The sequence below is a fragment of the Chrysochloris asiatica genome, unplaced genomic scaffold (assembly GCF_000296735.1).
Source record: "Chrysochloris asiatica unplaced genomic scaffold, ChrAsi1.0 scaffold00140, whole genome shotgun sequence".
Lineage (NCBI taxonomy): Eukaryota > Metazoa > Chordata > Mammalia > Afrosoricida > Chrysochloridae > Chrysochloris > Chrysochloris asiatica.
This window is the reverse complement of record NW_006408658.1, coordinates 5379579-5397136: the sequence shown is the minus strand read 5'-3', so window position 1 is coordinate 5397136 and position 17558 is coordinate 5379579. Positions and strand designations below refer to the sequence as shown.

Sequence of the window (17558 nt, the reverse complement as noted above, 5' to 3'; positions counted from 1 at the left end):
CCTTGGAGGCCAGGATGGCCAAACTTTGTCTCTCATAATTTGGATATATTGTCAAGAGGGACCAGTCATTGGAGAAGGATATCATGTTTGGTAAGACGGAGAGTCAGAGAAAAAGAGGAAGATCCCCAGGTAGATGAATTGGCTAAGTGGCAGGATTGATGGACTCAAGCATGGCAACAGTAGTGAGGCTGGGCCAAGATTGGTCAGTGTTTTGTTCTTCTGTGCATAAGGTTGCTATGGATCAGTACTGACTCAATGGCACCTAACAACAACAACAAACATGTTTGGAAATTTTATTTTTTACTAGGCACTAAATCAAGAAGCTAATTTTGTTCACTTTTATTTTCTTAATATCTGTCCCAGTAGCTAGTTTAGAGTACTGTGGGAAGTGCTTAACTCCCATTGCTTGGCACGGCTGCAGTGGGGGGGAGAGACATTATGCACAGCAAATGACTCTCAAAAGCTAGTCCCTATCTTCCCTTCAAGTTAACTCTGAATTTACTTGTAAAAATATATAATATGGCAATATTCACAGCTTTTCACTATGAGTTCTATAAACCTTAGGAAAAACTAGTTTAGCAGCAATTGCTTTCAGCTTTGGTGGATTGAATACAAAGAGAATTGTGTAAATTACTCCCTTTCATTAGAAAATCTAAGTAACTGCATTCATGAGACCACAAAAGCAGATAGCATATTAGAGTCAAGCTGATCTACCCCCATAGACCTCACCACAATCAGTCACTAGCTAGAATTCTCAAACCCCTACATACAGACACCTGCATAAACAAGCAGACAATAATGAACTTAAGTGAAGGATGGTTTTGACTTAATAATCTACACTTCTTGCAGCAAGTAGCCAGGTTGGGCTTTATGCCACATAGCTTCCAAGTGATTTAATGAATACCTTTATTATGAAAATAATAGCACATTATGTAGGATAGAAAGTTTATAGTCTTTTAGTAGAAACAAGAAGAAACAGTTTATCACATACTGGGAAAGGAGATGAAGGTCAGTCTGAACATCACAGAAGTATTTTTGTCAAGGTTGTCTAATGACCAGGTGCAAGAATGTTGTGACTTACTGTGTAATAATTCAAGAAAAGATAAAAGTGTCAATTCATGTACTGTGTAATTTTAAGTATTAAAAATAAAGACTTGCTGAGCTGGGCCAGCAGAAAGTGGGAGGAAGAGAAAGAGGGCAGAAGCAGCAGAGGAAAGGAGGGAGGAGCAAAGAGGCAGAAGGCAGACAGCATAAGGCATAGGGCAGAAAGAAGCAGAAGGCAGAGGCAGTAGGGGCAGAAGCACTAGGGGCAGAGCCAGAAAGCAGAAAGTAGAAGCAGCAGCAGCAAAAAAAAAGTAGGAGAAAACAGAGAATAGGAGCAGAAAGCAGAGGGAAGAAAGCAGAAGGTGGAGAGAACAGCCGGACAGCACAGCAAGCTGAAAAGCCTTTAGATTGTATTCATTTCTTCATCCACTGATTCCGCATATCCTCTTGTGTCCCACTACCCTCGCGGAGAGCTGGTCTCCCCACGGAGTACATGTTTAGTACTTGTTTGGTGTTGGAAAGTGAGTAAAAATAGAGTTTGGGATTGCCATGTTCTTGGTCTTATAGTTTTCTATTAACATAGTCACAAAATTGAGAATCCTATTTGGTGATGATTTGTATGGTAAAGTGTGTTGTAGAGATACACTGCATGCAGATACACCTCATAAAAATTTAAGTTTGTACATTAGAGTGAGATGAGTTGGTAGCCATCATCAGTTACAAGGGATTGGGCTTGACAATGAGCTGTAGTAATTGTGGTAGGAGCTCTGGTAGCGTAGTGGTTACGAATCGGGCTGCGAACCGCAAGGTCAGCAGTTTGAAACTACCAGCCGCTCCGCAGGAGAAAGATGAAGCTTTCTGCTCCCATAAAGATTTACAGCCTCAGAAACCCTGTACGGGGTCGCTATGGGTCTGAACCAACTCGACGGCACTTAACAACAACAACGATTGATACGAGTGGAATTTAGAGAAGCAATTTTGTCGATATAGTAAACTATGGCATTATTTAAAAAATAAATCTATACGAAGTCAGAATCCAGAACTAGTTTATCAAACATGTAAGCAGGTAGAGAGGGAGACTGGACCCACAACCTAGAAGGATGCTAAATGGGTAGTATGAAAAGACGATGAGATCTGTAGGAACTCTAGGTAATGAGCAATTTTCTTTAAAAATCTAAGAAACCCTTGCTACTGTCTGAGATACAAATGATAAAAATTATATCTCATTTTTTTCTTAACATCTATGTATAGAACTGCATAGAATATGGAAGGACAAAAATCAATTTTATACAGTTATTAACTATGGTTATAGTAGAAAGACTGGAAGTTGGGGAATTTTAGCTTTTTTTGCAATATCTTTGTAATTATATATATTATTACCCACATATTTAAAGGAGTCCTGGTGTGCACTGTAGGATACACACTGGACTCTAATCTCAAGGTCAGTGGTTCAAACTTACTAGGCTTTCCTCAGAAACCCCATACAGTATCTCTGTGAATCAGAACCAACTAGATGGTACTTAACAACAATACCATATTTTAAATTAACTTAATGACTTTTTCAAAGTTGTTTTTGATGTGGCAATAGAACTAATGAGAGACAAGATTGAATATCTAGAGATCTATAAGGAAACTGCTAGACTGAACTTGTCTAAAGATTTTCGTGTCCTAAGTTAAGCTCATGAAGTAGAGATTAAGGTTTATTTAGATGTTAGTATAAGTAAGTAACATAGATTCACTGAATTCAGGAAGAAAATGAATGAGCCCTTGAGAAGAGTTCATTAGCTTTTGTCTTTAGAATCTGGGAATTTTTTTTTCTTAATTACCTAATTAGCAACTGTTATCTGTCTGTTATATCTTTTCAGTCAGTTCCAACTCATAGTGAACCTGTAGGGCTTCTGAGGAGCAGCTGGTGAATTTGAACCACTGACCTTGCAGTTCAAACCAACCTTGTGGTTCAGTGCTTAACCTATGGCTCCACACCAGGACTCCTTATGTGGCACCTAAGATAAGCACTTGACTGCTAACTCTGTGATCAATGGATGGCTGCAGGCAAGTTTTTAGTCTTGTTGTTATTCAGTGCCATTGAGTCAGTTACAACTCATTCAACCCTGTATAGGGTTCCCCATGAGTGACTGGTGAGCTTGAACCAATACCTTGTGGTTCAAACCGGCCTCACAGTCCAGCGCATTAACACATTGCACCAAACCTGGGTTCCAATAGTGATGTCTGAGGGTACCTGTTGGGCCAGTTAAATTCAAGGCTCAGAAGAATATGGTAACTGTTTTTAGGAATAATCTTCATAGATTCTCTCAAAGAACAAAGAATGATCTTGCAGACTTACTTAGAAGCAGTTTGAAAACTGCATCGGTGAGAAAAAGACCAAGATATTTGCCCCATGGAATTTGTTTGTCCATTACAACAGTCCACCTGCTCATCCTTCGAAGGTGGTAAGGGCTGTCCTAGGAGAATTTCACTGGAAAATTTTATGCCAGCCTCTCTAAAGCCCCAATTTCGCCATTCAGACTTTTTTATTCTCAAAACTCAAAGAACATTTCAAAGGAATACAATTTAAGTCCCTAGAGGATGCCAAAACAGAAATTTTGATATGGTGTAAATTAAAGGGTGCAAAATTCTCCTAGGAAGGGTTGTTGTCATTGTTTTAAGTGCCGTCTAGTTGGTTTCCTCTCATAGCAACCATGTTTATAGTTTCTAAGGCTTTTGAAAAATCTTTGAGGAAGCAGAAAACCTCATCTTTGTCCCACAGAGCATCTGGTGAGATCCAACTGCCGACATTGTTGTACTTATTCTATGAGCCACCGTGCTTCCCTGGGAAGGGTTAGAGTGATATAAACACCACCTTCAGAAGTGTAGAGACCCAGATGGAGGATATGTTGAGAAACAATAGCTTCACATTTTAATATTTTGTTTAATGAAAATATCTATGATTTTGTAGGAAATTTTTGACATATCGTTGTATATATATGTATCTTAAATTGAGCATGCAATTTATAATATAAATTATTTTTTGTCATATGGTCATTCTACTAACCTGGGATGAAATCTTAGATTCCAAAATAGCCCTTCGACTATATGCTTTTGAAAAGTCAGAACTATGATCAATTGCTAGATAATACAAGCAGAAAATTATCACGCCAATGTAAGACAAATGCCTTATGTTAGGCATGCCAGTCAATGGAATTGATTGAGTTATTACCACTGAAATTGTTCAGATGCATTGTTTGATGTCTAGTAAGTTCTGTTCAATTCAACAACTATGTGTTGACTATTTACTGTGATTATTTTAGGACATCAAAGATAATAAAGGCATTTTGGACTTGAGGGAAATTGCAGCCTTGTGGAAGCTACAATAATTATTGTCCCTATATAGCCATCTATACTTCCAGGTATCTATCTATCTATCTATCTATCTATCTATCTATCTATCTATCTACCTATCCATCCATCCGCCAATCTATCTGCCTACTTACCTATCTTTTTATCTATCTATCTACCTACCTATCTATGATATATACATGTGTGCAAGCATGCTTATTCATACAGGCAAAAATGATGCAGACAAGGCATTATGAAAGGCAAATTATGGGAAGGAGAGATCAAACTACTTTGGAACAATCATGAAAAGTTTAACAAAGAGATAACTAAAGATGAGCCCTGACACACAGGTAGAATTTCAAGCTGGAGAAGTGGGTGTTAAGGTTGAAGTGAAGTCAGCAATTAAAACCAGCAGTATGGAAATTACACATGTATGAAGGAAGAGCTAGTAGATAGTCTTATTCTGAAACTGCAGAATAAATGAAGGGAGAGAGAGAGAGAGATTGAACTTTAAAGGAGCACCGAACCCAAACTTTAGCTATTATGAACTGGAGTTGTCATTCCATTTACATAGTGCATGAGGAATAAATATGGAAAAGATGTTTATTATTTATTTTTAAATTTTATTAGAGCTGATCATTTTGAAAATTAATTCAAAGTGAATGATTTTGAGCAGAAATAATATAAAGAGTGGATAGTTAATCAGCTATTAGAATAGATTATCTGAGAGATAGTGTCAATTTGAATTAGTGTTTTGATGGTAGAAAGTAAAGTATTGTTTAAATGTTGAGATGCTTGAATTTCATGTTGCATATTTTAAAATTGCATATGTTTATAACTCTGATTTGTGATAAGTCTTCACCAAAGTTTTTGTGAGAGAAATAACTGTTAAATATGAGTTCCTTTAGAACATACAAGTTTAAGCATAGCTTTTTGAATTGGTTTTGTTTTCACACTATAGATGATAGGATTCATCACAGGAGGGATTAGCAAGTATATATTAGCAATGAGGGTAGGCACATAGGGTGGAGCATGTTTACCAAACCTGTGAACAAAAGACAGACTGATCAAAGGAATGTAGAATATGGCCACAGCAGTGATATGAGAGATGCAGGTGTTGAAGGCCTTTTTCCTCTCCTCTGGAGATGCAATGCTGAGAACAGAGTGAATAATGAGAATGTAAGAAAGTGAGATAAAGATGGAGTCCACTCCAGCAGTAGAGATAATTGCAGTTAGTCCAAATGCACTATTGATCCTTGTGTCTGAACATGAAAGTTTCATCACATCTGGGTGAAAACAGTAGGAATGGCGGAGCACGTGGTTGCGGCAGAATGATAGACGTTTCAGGAGCAGTACCAATGGTGTCAAAATCACAGTCCCTCTGATAATGACTGCCACACCAATCTGTGCAATTCTTGCGTGAGTTAGGATGGTAACATATCTCAGAGGGTTAGAGATGGCCACAAACCTGTCAAAGGCCATAGCCAGGAGTGTCGAAGATTCCATGAAAGTGAAGAGGTGAATGAAAAACATCTGGGATAAGCAAGCATTGAAGCTGATCTCTCTGGCATTGAGCCAGAATATTCCCAGAACTGTGATCAGGGTAGAGATGCATAAACCAATATCAGTGGTAGACAACATGGAGAGGAAATAGTACATGGGCTCATGAAGGCTAGGCTCAGTGAAGACTACAAACAGGATCAAGGTATTTCCAGAAAGGGCAGTTAAATAGAGGCAAAAGACAGGAATGGATATCCAGACATGGGCCCATTCAAGACCAGGGATCCCAGTCAGGAGGAAAGTAGGGGAGGTAGAGTTATGGGAGTCTGACATTATGATCTTCAGGAACAGAATTCTCTTGCAAAATCTTGATTTTCTAAAATAGGAATTAAAAATTACTTTTAGTTGAGGTTAAATATACATTCAGTAGAGTGCAAAAACTTGAGTACAATTCTGTTAACATTTACATGTGTATGTAGCCATGTACCCACTTCACAGACCAACTGATAGAGTATTATTAGCAAACCCAAGGCTTAATATATGATTTTTAAATCATTTCACTTGCATTTGAATTCACTGAAATAAATTTATTTGGTGTTTATTATTTTAAATCATGTATTTTCATCAATAATTTTTTATAGCTTTTTATTGTGAACTTACTGAAAGTTTACAGAAAAGATCATCAGTTTTCAGCATTCGACAAATCATACACTGTTTCATCTCAATAATTGCAATCCCCTATTACTACCTGTGTATTGCTTGGCTAAATACTGGGCCATGAGGGTGAGCTCCATTCCACATCTGAAGGGTGTTTGAGGGCCGTAGGCTTAGATTCTTTCATTTCAGTCTCTTTCTGACCAGTAAGCCTGTTTTTTTTTTTTTTTTTTTTAATTTATAATTTTGAGTTTTATTCCACATTATCTCCCACTCTATCCTTAACCTTGTAATGTGATCCCTTTCAGAGCAGTTGGTAGTGGTCACTGGGTACCACTTAGTTTTGGTCTCAAAGTTATGGTGACAGATGTTCACCTGGTCCATTGGACTAATTGATCCCAGACTCTGTTCCATAGAATATCCTATCTATTTTACATAGATTAATTCATTTGCATCTCATGACAAACCTACAGAGAAGCATTATTACAAATGCATAAATTTAAACGTTTAGTTACAATCCCTCAGATAATAATACTTGAAGGAGGGAAACATGGAATCAGTCAGAGAAGATACAATTAGTTTAGAACTTGTGCTATAACTATGCTACATTATAAATTTGCTTTAATTAATTATAATATAATATTGCATCAATATATAAGGTGAATGTGAGTGAGAGTTATGGATTTAACTTAATTTATACAAAATTTATATGGTTTGCAATTAAAACAATTTTATTTTTATTTCATGATTGTGTACATGTTACATGAGGTATAAATACAGTCATGAGACTATTTTAAGCAAATAATATGTTCTTAAGCGTACTACTGGAATGGCACTGTGGGTTAATGCACTGGACTGCAAAGTTGATTTGAATTTGCTGCAAAGTTAGTGGTTCAAGCTCACCAGCTGCTCCTCAGAAACCCTATACAGGATCACTATGGGTCCTAACTGACTCGATGACACTTAACACACAACAACAAAGCATACTAGTTGGTGCTATAATTTAAACTGATCCATTGTGAAAACAATTTTATTCTAAAAATGAAGCTATTACTAAAAATATGTTTTACATTTCTTTAGTTTTATTATTATTATTCCTTTAGATGACATCTAAGACCATTTTAATAAGAATTTCCATTTTTATTTAATTTCTGGTATCCAAGGAGTCCTGGTGTGGTGCTGTGGATTAATACTCTGGAGTGTAAAGTCGGTTTGAACTGCAAGTTCAGCGGTTCAAGCACACCAGCCACTCCTCGGAAACCCTATATAAGGTCGCTACGGGTTGGACCAGACTAGCGGCACTTAATAACAACAACAACAATTTGATAATACAGATTATCAACAAGAATGGAATCTTTTCTGAGAATTTTTTCAAAGATAATGGTTGTTAATGCCGTCAAACCAGTTCCTACCCATAGCAGAACTCATAGGGTTTCCAACTACTGTCCTCATGGTTGACGGTCAAGTGCTTCTCCTACGGTGCCACACCAAACTGACTGGAAAAGTGTATCTCTATACGCTTTCAATTCTATAAGCATTCCATGGACAATGACTTTTCTTTATTTGTTTTCCTGCTTTAAAGTATTTATCTTTATTTCAGATTAATCTCATAAATATTAAATCCATATATACAACTCCTTGATTTCTCCACTTGGATGTTATGATATCCTGAAATGTGTCAAAATTCTGTCTTCTACTCTTTCTCCACAATTTATCTACTTGTGTTCCCATTTTGATGTAGCTCTATAGATCTAGGGTAGCTCTATGGATCATGTAGCTTCATCAGTAAATCTGGATATACCCTCATCTGTTATCCATTGATCATCAGTTGCTGACTTTAATGAAATTTTTCTAATTTACATTTTATATTGCAATCAGAAATTTCTTTCTGAGATTTGCAACAGATTTCCTCTTTAAAGAAACTTTAGTTAGCAATATCAAACAATGTCTCCCAACTTTCTATTAAATTATCAACACCGATTGTTGTTGTTAAATGTTATGGAGTCTGTTCTGATTCTAGTGACCCTGTGTAGGGTTTCTCAGGAGCAGCTGGTGGATTTGAATTGCTGACCTTGCTGCTCACAGTCCAGTGCTGATCGTACAGTGCCACACCAGGAATTCATTACAGATAAATGAAAAAAAAAAAGGAACATAGATAATTAATGATGCAAAATTTGAGCCATATCCTAAAATCAGGATGCTTTAGGGTGTTTAACTACACCAAGAGTCCTGGTGTCGCGTTGTGGGATCATGTAGTAGACCACAAGGTCAGTTTGAACCGTAAGAGGGGGCAGTTCAAACTTACCAGCTACTTCTTGGAAACCCTACACAGGGTCTCTGAGTCAGAACTGATTCGACTGCACTAAACAGCAAACAACAATTAAACCTAAGGTTGCTAATGTGTTGGACTGCAGGTCGGTATGAACGAAAAGTTGATGGTTCAAACTCATCAGCCACATCTTGGAAACCCTATATAGGGTCACTAGAAGTCAGAACTGGCTCGATGGCACTTTACAACAGGAAGGATTTTGGTTGAGTCCTGGTGTGGTACTGTAGGATAAATGCTAAATTAAACCACTAGGTTAGTGCTTTAAACCCACCAGATACTCCTTGGTAACCCTATACAGGATCACCTTGAGTTGAAACTGACTTGACTGCACTTAACAGCAATCTATAAGTGGTCTAAAACTTCTTCCTTGCCCTAAGTATCTTATTTTAAGAAAGTAGCAGAGATGATGACCAAGAGGTTGCTTGCTAGGAGCACACTTAATTTTGAAATGAATGTTTACCCACGTATATTTTTATCAGCACCGAAAGAAGCAGAGGAAATCAGTCAGGAACACATTTTAGGGATGTAGGTGTTTCATTTACCTTAGAATTTCAAAGTGGCAGAAAACTAAATAGTGCTGGTAGGTATGGGTGTTATTTTAGTTAAGCTCTGGATTGCTAGTCTTGAGACTGAAATTAGGTACTGGGACTGAAACTTTGCACTTCCCACAATCAAACTCATTGGGAGTGGCATCATGAGAAAGCTACATACACAGTTTATTTAAAAAACAAGTAACATTGGAGGAGATTTTGCTTTAGGGTAAAGAGTATGAAAACCAAAAGAATAAATAAATGAAATGTGAGCATGAGGACTTTAACATAATGCAAGAAAGAAAAAGAGAACAACATGTGCAAAATTTATGATTGCTGTTATTGTTAAGTGCCATTGAGTATAGGATTTCTAAGTAGTGGCTGATGAGTTCGAACTGCCTATGTTTTGGTTCAAACTGACCTTATGGTCCAGTGATTATCCTACAGCACCATACCAGGACTCCAAAACTTTAAGATAGCAAGTAATAATATGTGATAACACATGTAAATTACAGGGAACCTTGTTTATCATGTAAGGACTCAGTAAATATTAGACACTGTTATCCTCACGATTTTAGTAACACTTGTGCAAAACAATGGAGAAAAAATATTGATGTAATGAAAGAATATATAATCTCTGACATACAGCCTTACAAAAATACATGTGAAAGAAAGAACAAAAATAAATTAGTAAAAACATAATACAACTAAAGCTCATATTGGGAATAATCAAAAGCTAGCCTAGGTTTGGCAACAACTGGGACAAGGCAGTCTGAGGAGTGATACCTTTTGTGTTCTTCCCCTCCCAGTCAGGCTACTCTAGTCAAAATCAATTTTTATGGTAAAATATGTGACAATATAATTGGACATGGGTTGGAAATATGCCTGATGATTTTAGGAAAAGAAAGCAAGGGTCTTTATCTCACCCAGATTCTAGGAAGCGTGAGTTAGGAAGACAAAGATTTTGAAGAATATAAAGTTTGATTTTCTAGAATATTGTTGATTCCTCATGTAAAGAAATGTCTGGCGCTCCAAGCTGCTGCAGAAAAAAATGAGTTGTCATTAGATGACGATTTCATCAAAGCAATGACTACCCTAGAATTTTACAAAAGTGGCAAAATTTATATCATTTTATTAATTTAATTATTTTATCCATTCCTCGAGAAGCCTTTTTGAAGGTACTTCAGGATATTTTCAGAGTTTAGGAAGGAATGTTGCTAAGTTAATAAGCTCCATGGAGGTGAAGCAGAAGCCATATGAATTGGTTGATCTACGGCCCTGAGATAAGTAGACTCCAACTCATATGAAATATGAAGTAGATTAGAGGTTGGAATCTACATAAGAATACAATTAATTTAATGTTGTCAGCTAGAGAGAAGAGAAATTAATATAGAGCCTGTTTCTCTGCTACATATCTATCACTACATGTGTGACTATTTTTACAGCACCATCTGGCACTGTGGGTTAACGCGCTGGACTGCAAGGTTGGTTTGAACCATAAGGTCCGCAATTTAAGCTCATCAGCTGTTCCTTGGGCCACTATGAGTCAGAACCAACTTGACAATACTTAACAACAACAACAACAACAACATTAGTAGACAGTGATTTTTCAGATAAGGTGGCCTAAGTTCAGAGTGATGGATTTATTTGTGAAGATTTTCATAGATATATAAAAATGATTCCAGATCTGCTGGACCCTAGAATTGTGATCATTTTACTCTGCCATATTGCTTCCAGAGTTTAGAGCCGACTAAATAAATAAATAAAAGTTTCAGACTGATGCACACTTAAAAATAACGGAATGGAATCAATTTGTTTCACTCAGCACAAACTAATTAGGAATATAACTTAAACGATGATGAGGATGTGTCAGTTACTGTGCATAAGGAATGATAAAATATGTATTAAAGAAGCACATTTTTTGCTATGAGTAGCTAAAGAGAGGAAAACAAAACACCTGAAAGAAATTTGGAGTTTATGAATAGGCATCAGTTTCACAGGCGAAAAACAAAAACAAAACAATGAACAGTTAAGCATAAGCAAGAGCCCTGTTTTGAATGCCAGGGGCCAAGACTAAATGGGGTAGGTCTTACCTTTCAAGATGTGGAGAGTTAGAGATTAAATAGCAGAGAGGTTGATGGAGAAATTCCGGGAGACTAAGTGAATAAGCTTCTTTAACTTCACTATAAAGAAATTCTTCCTTATGTTAATCTAAGTGAAATGACTTATGATTAAAGTCATCAGACACATTTTATTATGGACACAACCAAGTGCTGCTTCTTGGAGTAACTGATGGATTAGGTCTGTAGACAAGGAACAGAGACTTCTATTATCCTTAGTTAGAGTGGGCCTTGTGAAGGTAACCCTTCTACCTCTATGAATGGAGACTTTTTATAAGGAACCTTGATAGCACAGTCATTTACCCAGCTGCAGCAAATATACTCATAGGAGATTTCTGTGCAATTCTATTTGTTGTATGTCACTGCTCCCTAGGGTAGTTAGCCAACAACTGGAAAGATGGATGTTTAGACAAATGAAAAAGATTCAAACAAAGGAGACCATTTTTTTTTTTTTTAAGTTTTTATTGTGAATTGAGTGGGTTTACATAGGAGAACATCAGTTTTACATTCATCCTATCGTATTTTGTTTCATTGCAATGATTACAATCCCCTCCATGCATCATTAAACAACCAAAGGATACACCCCCACAGACCTGTCTCTGGCCATCAGCACACAACCCCTCTCCCTCCCTGAGTCCAGCGTCCCCAGCCACTCCATCTCTCTATGTCCTCGTCTCTGCCTCCATTTTTTGGCATCACTTCTTCTCTGGGTAGGGACCTGCACTCTGTTCTTCTCACTTGATGGTTCCAGGGACCTCCACCCGTGGACTGCAAAATCAATCACTCTCCTCCTTGTGCTACAAAACATCCACCTTTACATTTCCGACCCTCATAGTCAGTCCTGATAGCAATTATTCACTATTGTACCACAAGTGTCTTATTCCCATCTGCTTTCATTAGCCCCATCACAACAGATTGGAAACAATTCAGTGGAGATTCTACCTTCCTCTGCCCCATCTGGAACTAGGCTCCCTCTTGAAAGATTGTAAGCCAGTCACTTCTTGCCTTTGTATCACCCCCCTTTTTGAGTAGCCAATGTCTAAGTTGCTCTTCCCTGTCAAATCTGTGTATTGAGAGGGTGGGAGTGATCATCACTGTAAAGACTTGTTCCCTTTTTTAGCTATAACATACATAAGTATAGGTAAAGTTCATCAAATTGTAGTGGGTTACTCTTTGTTTCCCTTCTTCTTTCTTCTTCTAGTCGAGTTCTGATCATCCAGCCATTGAAGCCAGGTCAAGTGGGTACTATCTGCAAGTATGGTTGTTCTTGTGCATCTCCACTCACTTCATATCAGCTGGACACTTCACTCTCTGGTCTAGTCCTCTGTGGCCATGTCACTGCCTCTGGGCCAGGGAATCCCTGACTCTTGTCATACTGCTGGCCAACCAGGTCTTCACCGGGTTCACAGGAATCTATTGAATGTGGTCAGACTTAGCTCCCAACTTCATTGCTGTTATTCCCCCTTTTCCCCTTATCGGTGACCAATGTGATCACCATCCAGACCACACGCCTGCTCATATATATCCCTTGAGTCTTAGAGGGATTTCTCTGAGGGGACCCAACCACTTGCCTTGATGGCTCCAGGGTGAACAGCTTGCTTGTTCTTGTAGTAGTCAATCAGACTGCTGTTACTGTTTTGATTTTTCCTGCTAATCTTCCTTTCATGAAGTATCTTCTGCTCTTCTAGCCGCTCCAGGCTGGTCTACTTGAGGAGACAATTTTTTTGGCACATTATGTTTACACATTTTAATTATTAAATTAGTTCAATATTTTGAAGTTAAATATAATGTTAAGATGAGAATCTAGTATATCTTTTAGATTTTATTCAGCCATGTATTTATTGTAAATAGTTTATTAAGTGCAGAATTCATTAAGCACAACTTAGTGAATCGTAGATGCTTTGATAGAATTTCCAGTTGATACCATAGAACCTGGTACATCTCGTACATTTACATTAAACATCTCTCAAAATGAACAAACAGATTCTTATAATTTAGAAGGAAGCAGAAAACTTAATTAAAATATCATGGGACTTCTTTTAATAAAAGCAAGAAGATTTGGCAACATAGAAACTCAAGTGGAAACCGCTTCCAGAAAAAGAAAAAAAAATAGTTTGGTTGCTCTTTAAGGATTATAAGCATCAATATCTATATAGAAATTAAGGTTTCTAAGTGAAACAAATGGTTTGTGCTTGGTTCCTTAACACAGCATTGGTGGGTCAAACCCATCTGGAGGTACTGTGAAAGAAAGTCCTGCTGATAAACTTCTGAAAGATTACAAAAACAAAACAAAAAAACAATGTAAAAATCCCCAACTACTATAGAGTAGTTCTCCCCTGTAACACATGGGTCACCATGGGTCAGAATTGTATGAATAACAAGGGTTTGGCTGTGTATAGTGATTAATACAGACCTGCTATGGCACTGTGGGTTAATGTGCTGGACTACAAGGTCAGTTTGAGCCACAAGACTGGTGTTTCAAGCTCACTAGCCACTCCTTGGAAGCCCTATCCTGGGTCGCTATGGATGGAAACCCACTCGATGATACTTAACAACAACAACATAGTGATTAATGCTTTCCAAGTACATTATCCTATTCAGAACTAGTAGTTCAAACTAAAACAAATTTTCTGTTGTTTACCTGATATATGCCTGGTAGCATAGTGGGTTACAAGTCTGGCTGCTAACCACAAATTCAGTGTTTGAATCTACCAGCTGCTCTCAGGAGAAAGACAAGGTTTTCTGCTCCAGTAAATATAGAAGTCCTATACAGAATCATTATGAGTCAGATCCAACTTGATGGCACTTAACAGCAACAACAACATGCCTAGAAAACACAGCACTTGATACAAAATCTGTGGGCAACAAATGTTTATCGAATCAATTTGTTCACCACCCTTGGAACTCAGTTTTGCAGTTGAGGAGAGAAAAACATATAAAACAAGAAAGTAGAAGTCATTTTGTTCACCTCTGTGTAGACTGATAAAACCCAAAAACTTCCTCTCAGGAGAAAAATGAGGCTTTCTGCTCCCTCAAATATTTACAGTGTCGGAAACCTATATAGTGTCCCTGTGAATAGGAACATACTCCAAAGCACTTAACAACAACAATGCAGACTAGTGGTCAACTAGTTAATAAAGTTATATGGATTTGGGGGAATAAAAATAATTTTGTTGTTGTTGTTAAGTACCGTCGAGTCAGTTCTGACTCATAGTGATCCTGTAATTGGGTTTCTGAGGAGTGACGGTGAGTTTGAACCTCTTACTTTGCTATTCAAACTGCCTACATTGCTGCTCAAACTGACCTTGAGGGCCAGTGCATTATCCTGTAGAGCCACACCAGGACTCCAAAAATAATTCCAACCTACACTGAATACTTCATTTTGACCTAAAGCATACATATATAATCTATGTACCATTGTTAATGTAGAATTAGGACCTTTTCCTTTACTATACAATTTCTGAAAATTGGAATTACATACCATTTTTCTTGTATATTCCAAGTATTTAGTGCATTTTATACAACTTTCATTATAATAATTATGATGATTCAGAGGAAAAAAAACACAAAAAACAGCTTAGTCAGGCTACATTTAACTCATTGGTGATAAAGTTGTTAAGTACTGTGGAGTCAGTTCTGACTCATAGCGACCTTGTATAGGGTTTCTGAGGAGCTCCTGGTGAGTTTGAACTGCCAACCTTGTGGTTCAAATTGCCATTTCTGTACAGTGCATTATCCTACAGCGTCACACAAGAACTCCTTGGTGATAATGGAGCCATGCTAATTGCAGAGAATGTTGTGTTGGCAAGTTCTTTGAGGGGAGCTTGTATAGAAAGTTGTGAATTTTGAGTATAATTATAATTGTTCAAATATCTGAGAACACACAGAAAAAGGAGAGTCATTAATATGATAGGTAGTTAAACGTTGCCATCAAGTTGATCCCACCTCATAGTGACCCTATGGACAGAGCAGAGCTATATGCAGACTATAATCACTAAGAGAGCAGATTGCTGTCTATGGAGTCACTGGTGGGTTCAAACCATTAGTTGAAGTATTTTCATCATCAGGAAAAGTAGCACATTAGCGTTCTAAGAATCTGAACATGTTCTAATTTCTGTTAGACTCAAGAAAAACAAGATTCCAATCTTGGCTCTGCTAATAACTGTGTAGCTCTAAGAAAATACACCTATCTCTGGACATCTGTTTCCTCTCTGACAAACTAGATTGATAAAATATGTAATGTCTAAATAGTTCTAAGAAAAGACACAGGAGTAAGGTCTCAGTGCCTTCCTTGGATGTTTATGGACTTTGCTTAAAATTTGGAATGCATGAGAAGTTATTGAAATCAATGTTATGATTTTTATTATAAGATTGATATGACATTTTCCTATAGGATTAATTAGAAGGAGGAGAGGCTGAAGGTAAGGATACTTGTTGGAACACACCTGTGATAGAGAGCAATTATGGTACATAGAACAGTAGTAATGAGGAAACACATAAACTATGGCATCAAAGAAACTATTTTGCATTGCTTGGTTCCTGTTTTAATAGGAAGACCTGGTGGTGCAAAGGTTAAGTACTCAGCTACTTACTGAAAGATTTGTGGTTCAGTAACTCCACAGGACAAATATGGCAGTCATAAAGATTAAAAGCCTTGGAAATCTTAGGGGGCCATTCTACTCTGTCATATAGGGTTTTTATGACTTGAAACACACTCAACTCAGATGAGTTTGTTTCAGGGCTTTGGGCTGAATGTTGTTGTTGTTAAGTGCCGTCGAGTCAGTTCCGACCCATAGCGACCCTGTACAGGGTTTCCAAGGGTGTAAATCTTTACGGGAGTAGAAAGCCTCATCTTTCTCCCGCGGAGCGGCTGGTAGTTTCGAACCGCTGACCTTAAGGTTCACAGCCCGATTCGTAACCACTACGCTAGTGAGGATAAAAAGGTCAAACATGATGCCAGTAAATCAGGCTTGGTTGACTGGAAGGTGTCTTCACAAAAAAGACTGCAAGTTCAATTGTAATGAATTAAAAGTTTAAATAGATAACATATTACCAGAGGTCACAGGAGTGCTTGGTCAACTTTCTTAAAAGAAAGAAAAACACATTAATCACTTATAGCCTTTATTACCAGAAACAAAGTCATTTATCAGCAGAATGATAGTCTTTTTTTTTTGGACTTTTGGAATTTGATGTGCTCATTGGGCATGTGGATCATTCTGGTAGAAAGATCTGGTAGTTAGAACTGCTTCATGGGAATGTGTGTCCTTCAAGAGTATGACTTATTATTTCTTATGTATTGGCTTTGATAAACATTCAAAGAGATAATAAATTATTGAGTGAATAAATATATAATATTGAACATTTTTAAAAATGATATTTTCTGTCTGCTTTATACAACACAGAGCAATGAGTAGAGTCATATATTATATTAGCATATATATTTTTGTAGGTTTTTTTGTGTATTTTATTAAATTCCCATGAATGATCCCAGACTAAGAATTTTGTCATCTGTCAGTTTGTCATACTGTGGTGGTTTGTGAGTTGCTGTGATTCTGGAAGCTCTGCCACTGGTATTTTAAATACCAGTAGGGTCACTCATGGTGGACAGGTTTCAGATGAACTTCCAGACAAAGACAGACTAAGAAGAATGAGTGATGAACTACTTCTGAATATTTAGTCACTGAAAACCTTATGAATAACAGAAAAACACTTCAGATACAGTGCCAGAAAATGAGCCCCTCGGGCTGGAAGGCACTCAAAATGCGACTGGGGAAAAGATGACTCCTCAAAGAAGTGTTGACCGTGATGACACAAATGGAGTAAACCCTGTGGGAGAAAAGCCCACATTACCTTCATTTGCTGAGAAGGCACAACTCAAAATGAAGAGAAACAGCTGTAAACATCCATTGAAAATCAGAACATGGAATGTACGAAGTATGAATCTTGGAAAATTGGAAGTTGTCAAAAATGAAATGGAACAAATAAACATCGATATCTTAGGCATTAGTGAGCTGAAATTGACTGGTATTGGCCATTTTGAATCTG

General features: G+C 37.4%; 2 protein-coding genes across 2 annotated transcripts in view; both read right to left on the bottom strand.

The window, feature by feature from the left end:
• Positions 1–5268: 5268 nt before the first annotated feature.
• On the bottom strand, positions 5269–6213 carry LOC102826929 (olfactory receptor 51F2-like). Its single transcript, XM_006870368.1, has one exon. The coding sequence runs from the start codon at positions 6211–6213 to the stop codon at positions 5269–5271; it is 945 nt and encodes a 314-aa protein (XP_006870430.1).
• Positions 6214–6221: 8 nt separating this feature from the next.
• Positions 6222–17558, bottom strand: part of LOC102826548 (olfactory receptor 51F1-like) — a gene marked incomplete at its 5' end in the record, with an annotated part of 18653 nt that continues 7316 nt past the window's right edge. The window contains 2 exons of the mRNA XM_006870367.1: positions 6222–6256; positions 6629–6681. Of these exons, the coding sequence (XP_006870429.1) occupies positions 6222–6256; positions 6629–6681 (88 nt within the window). The remainder of the gene's footprint in view (positions 6257–6628; positions 6682–17558) is intronic.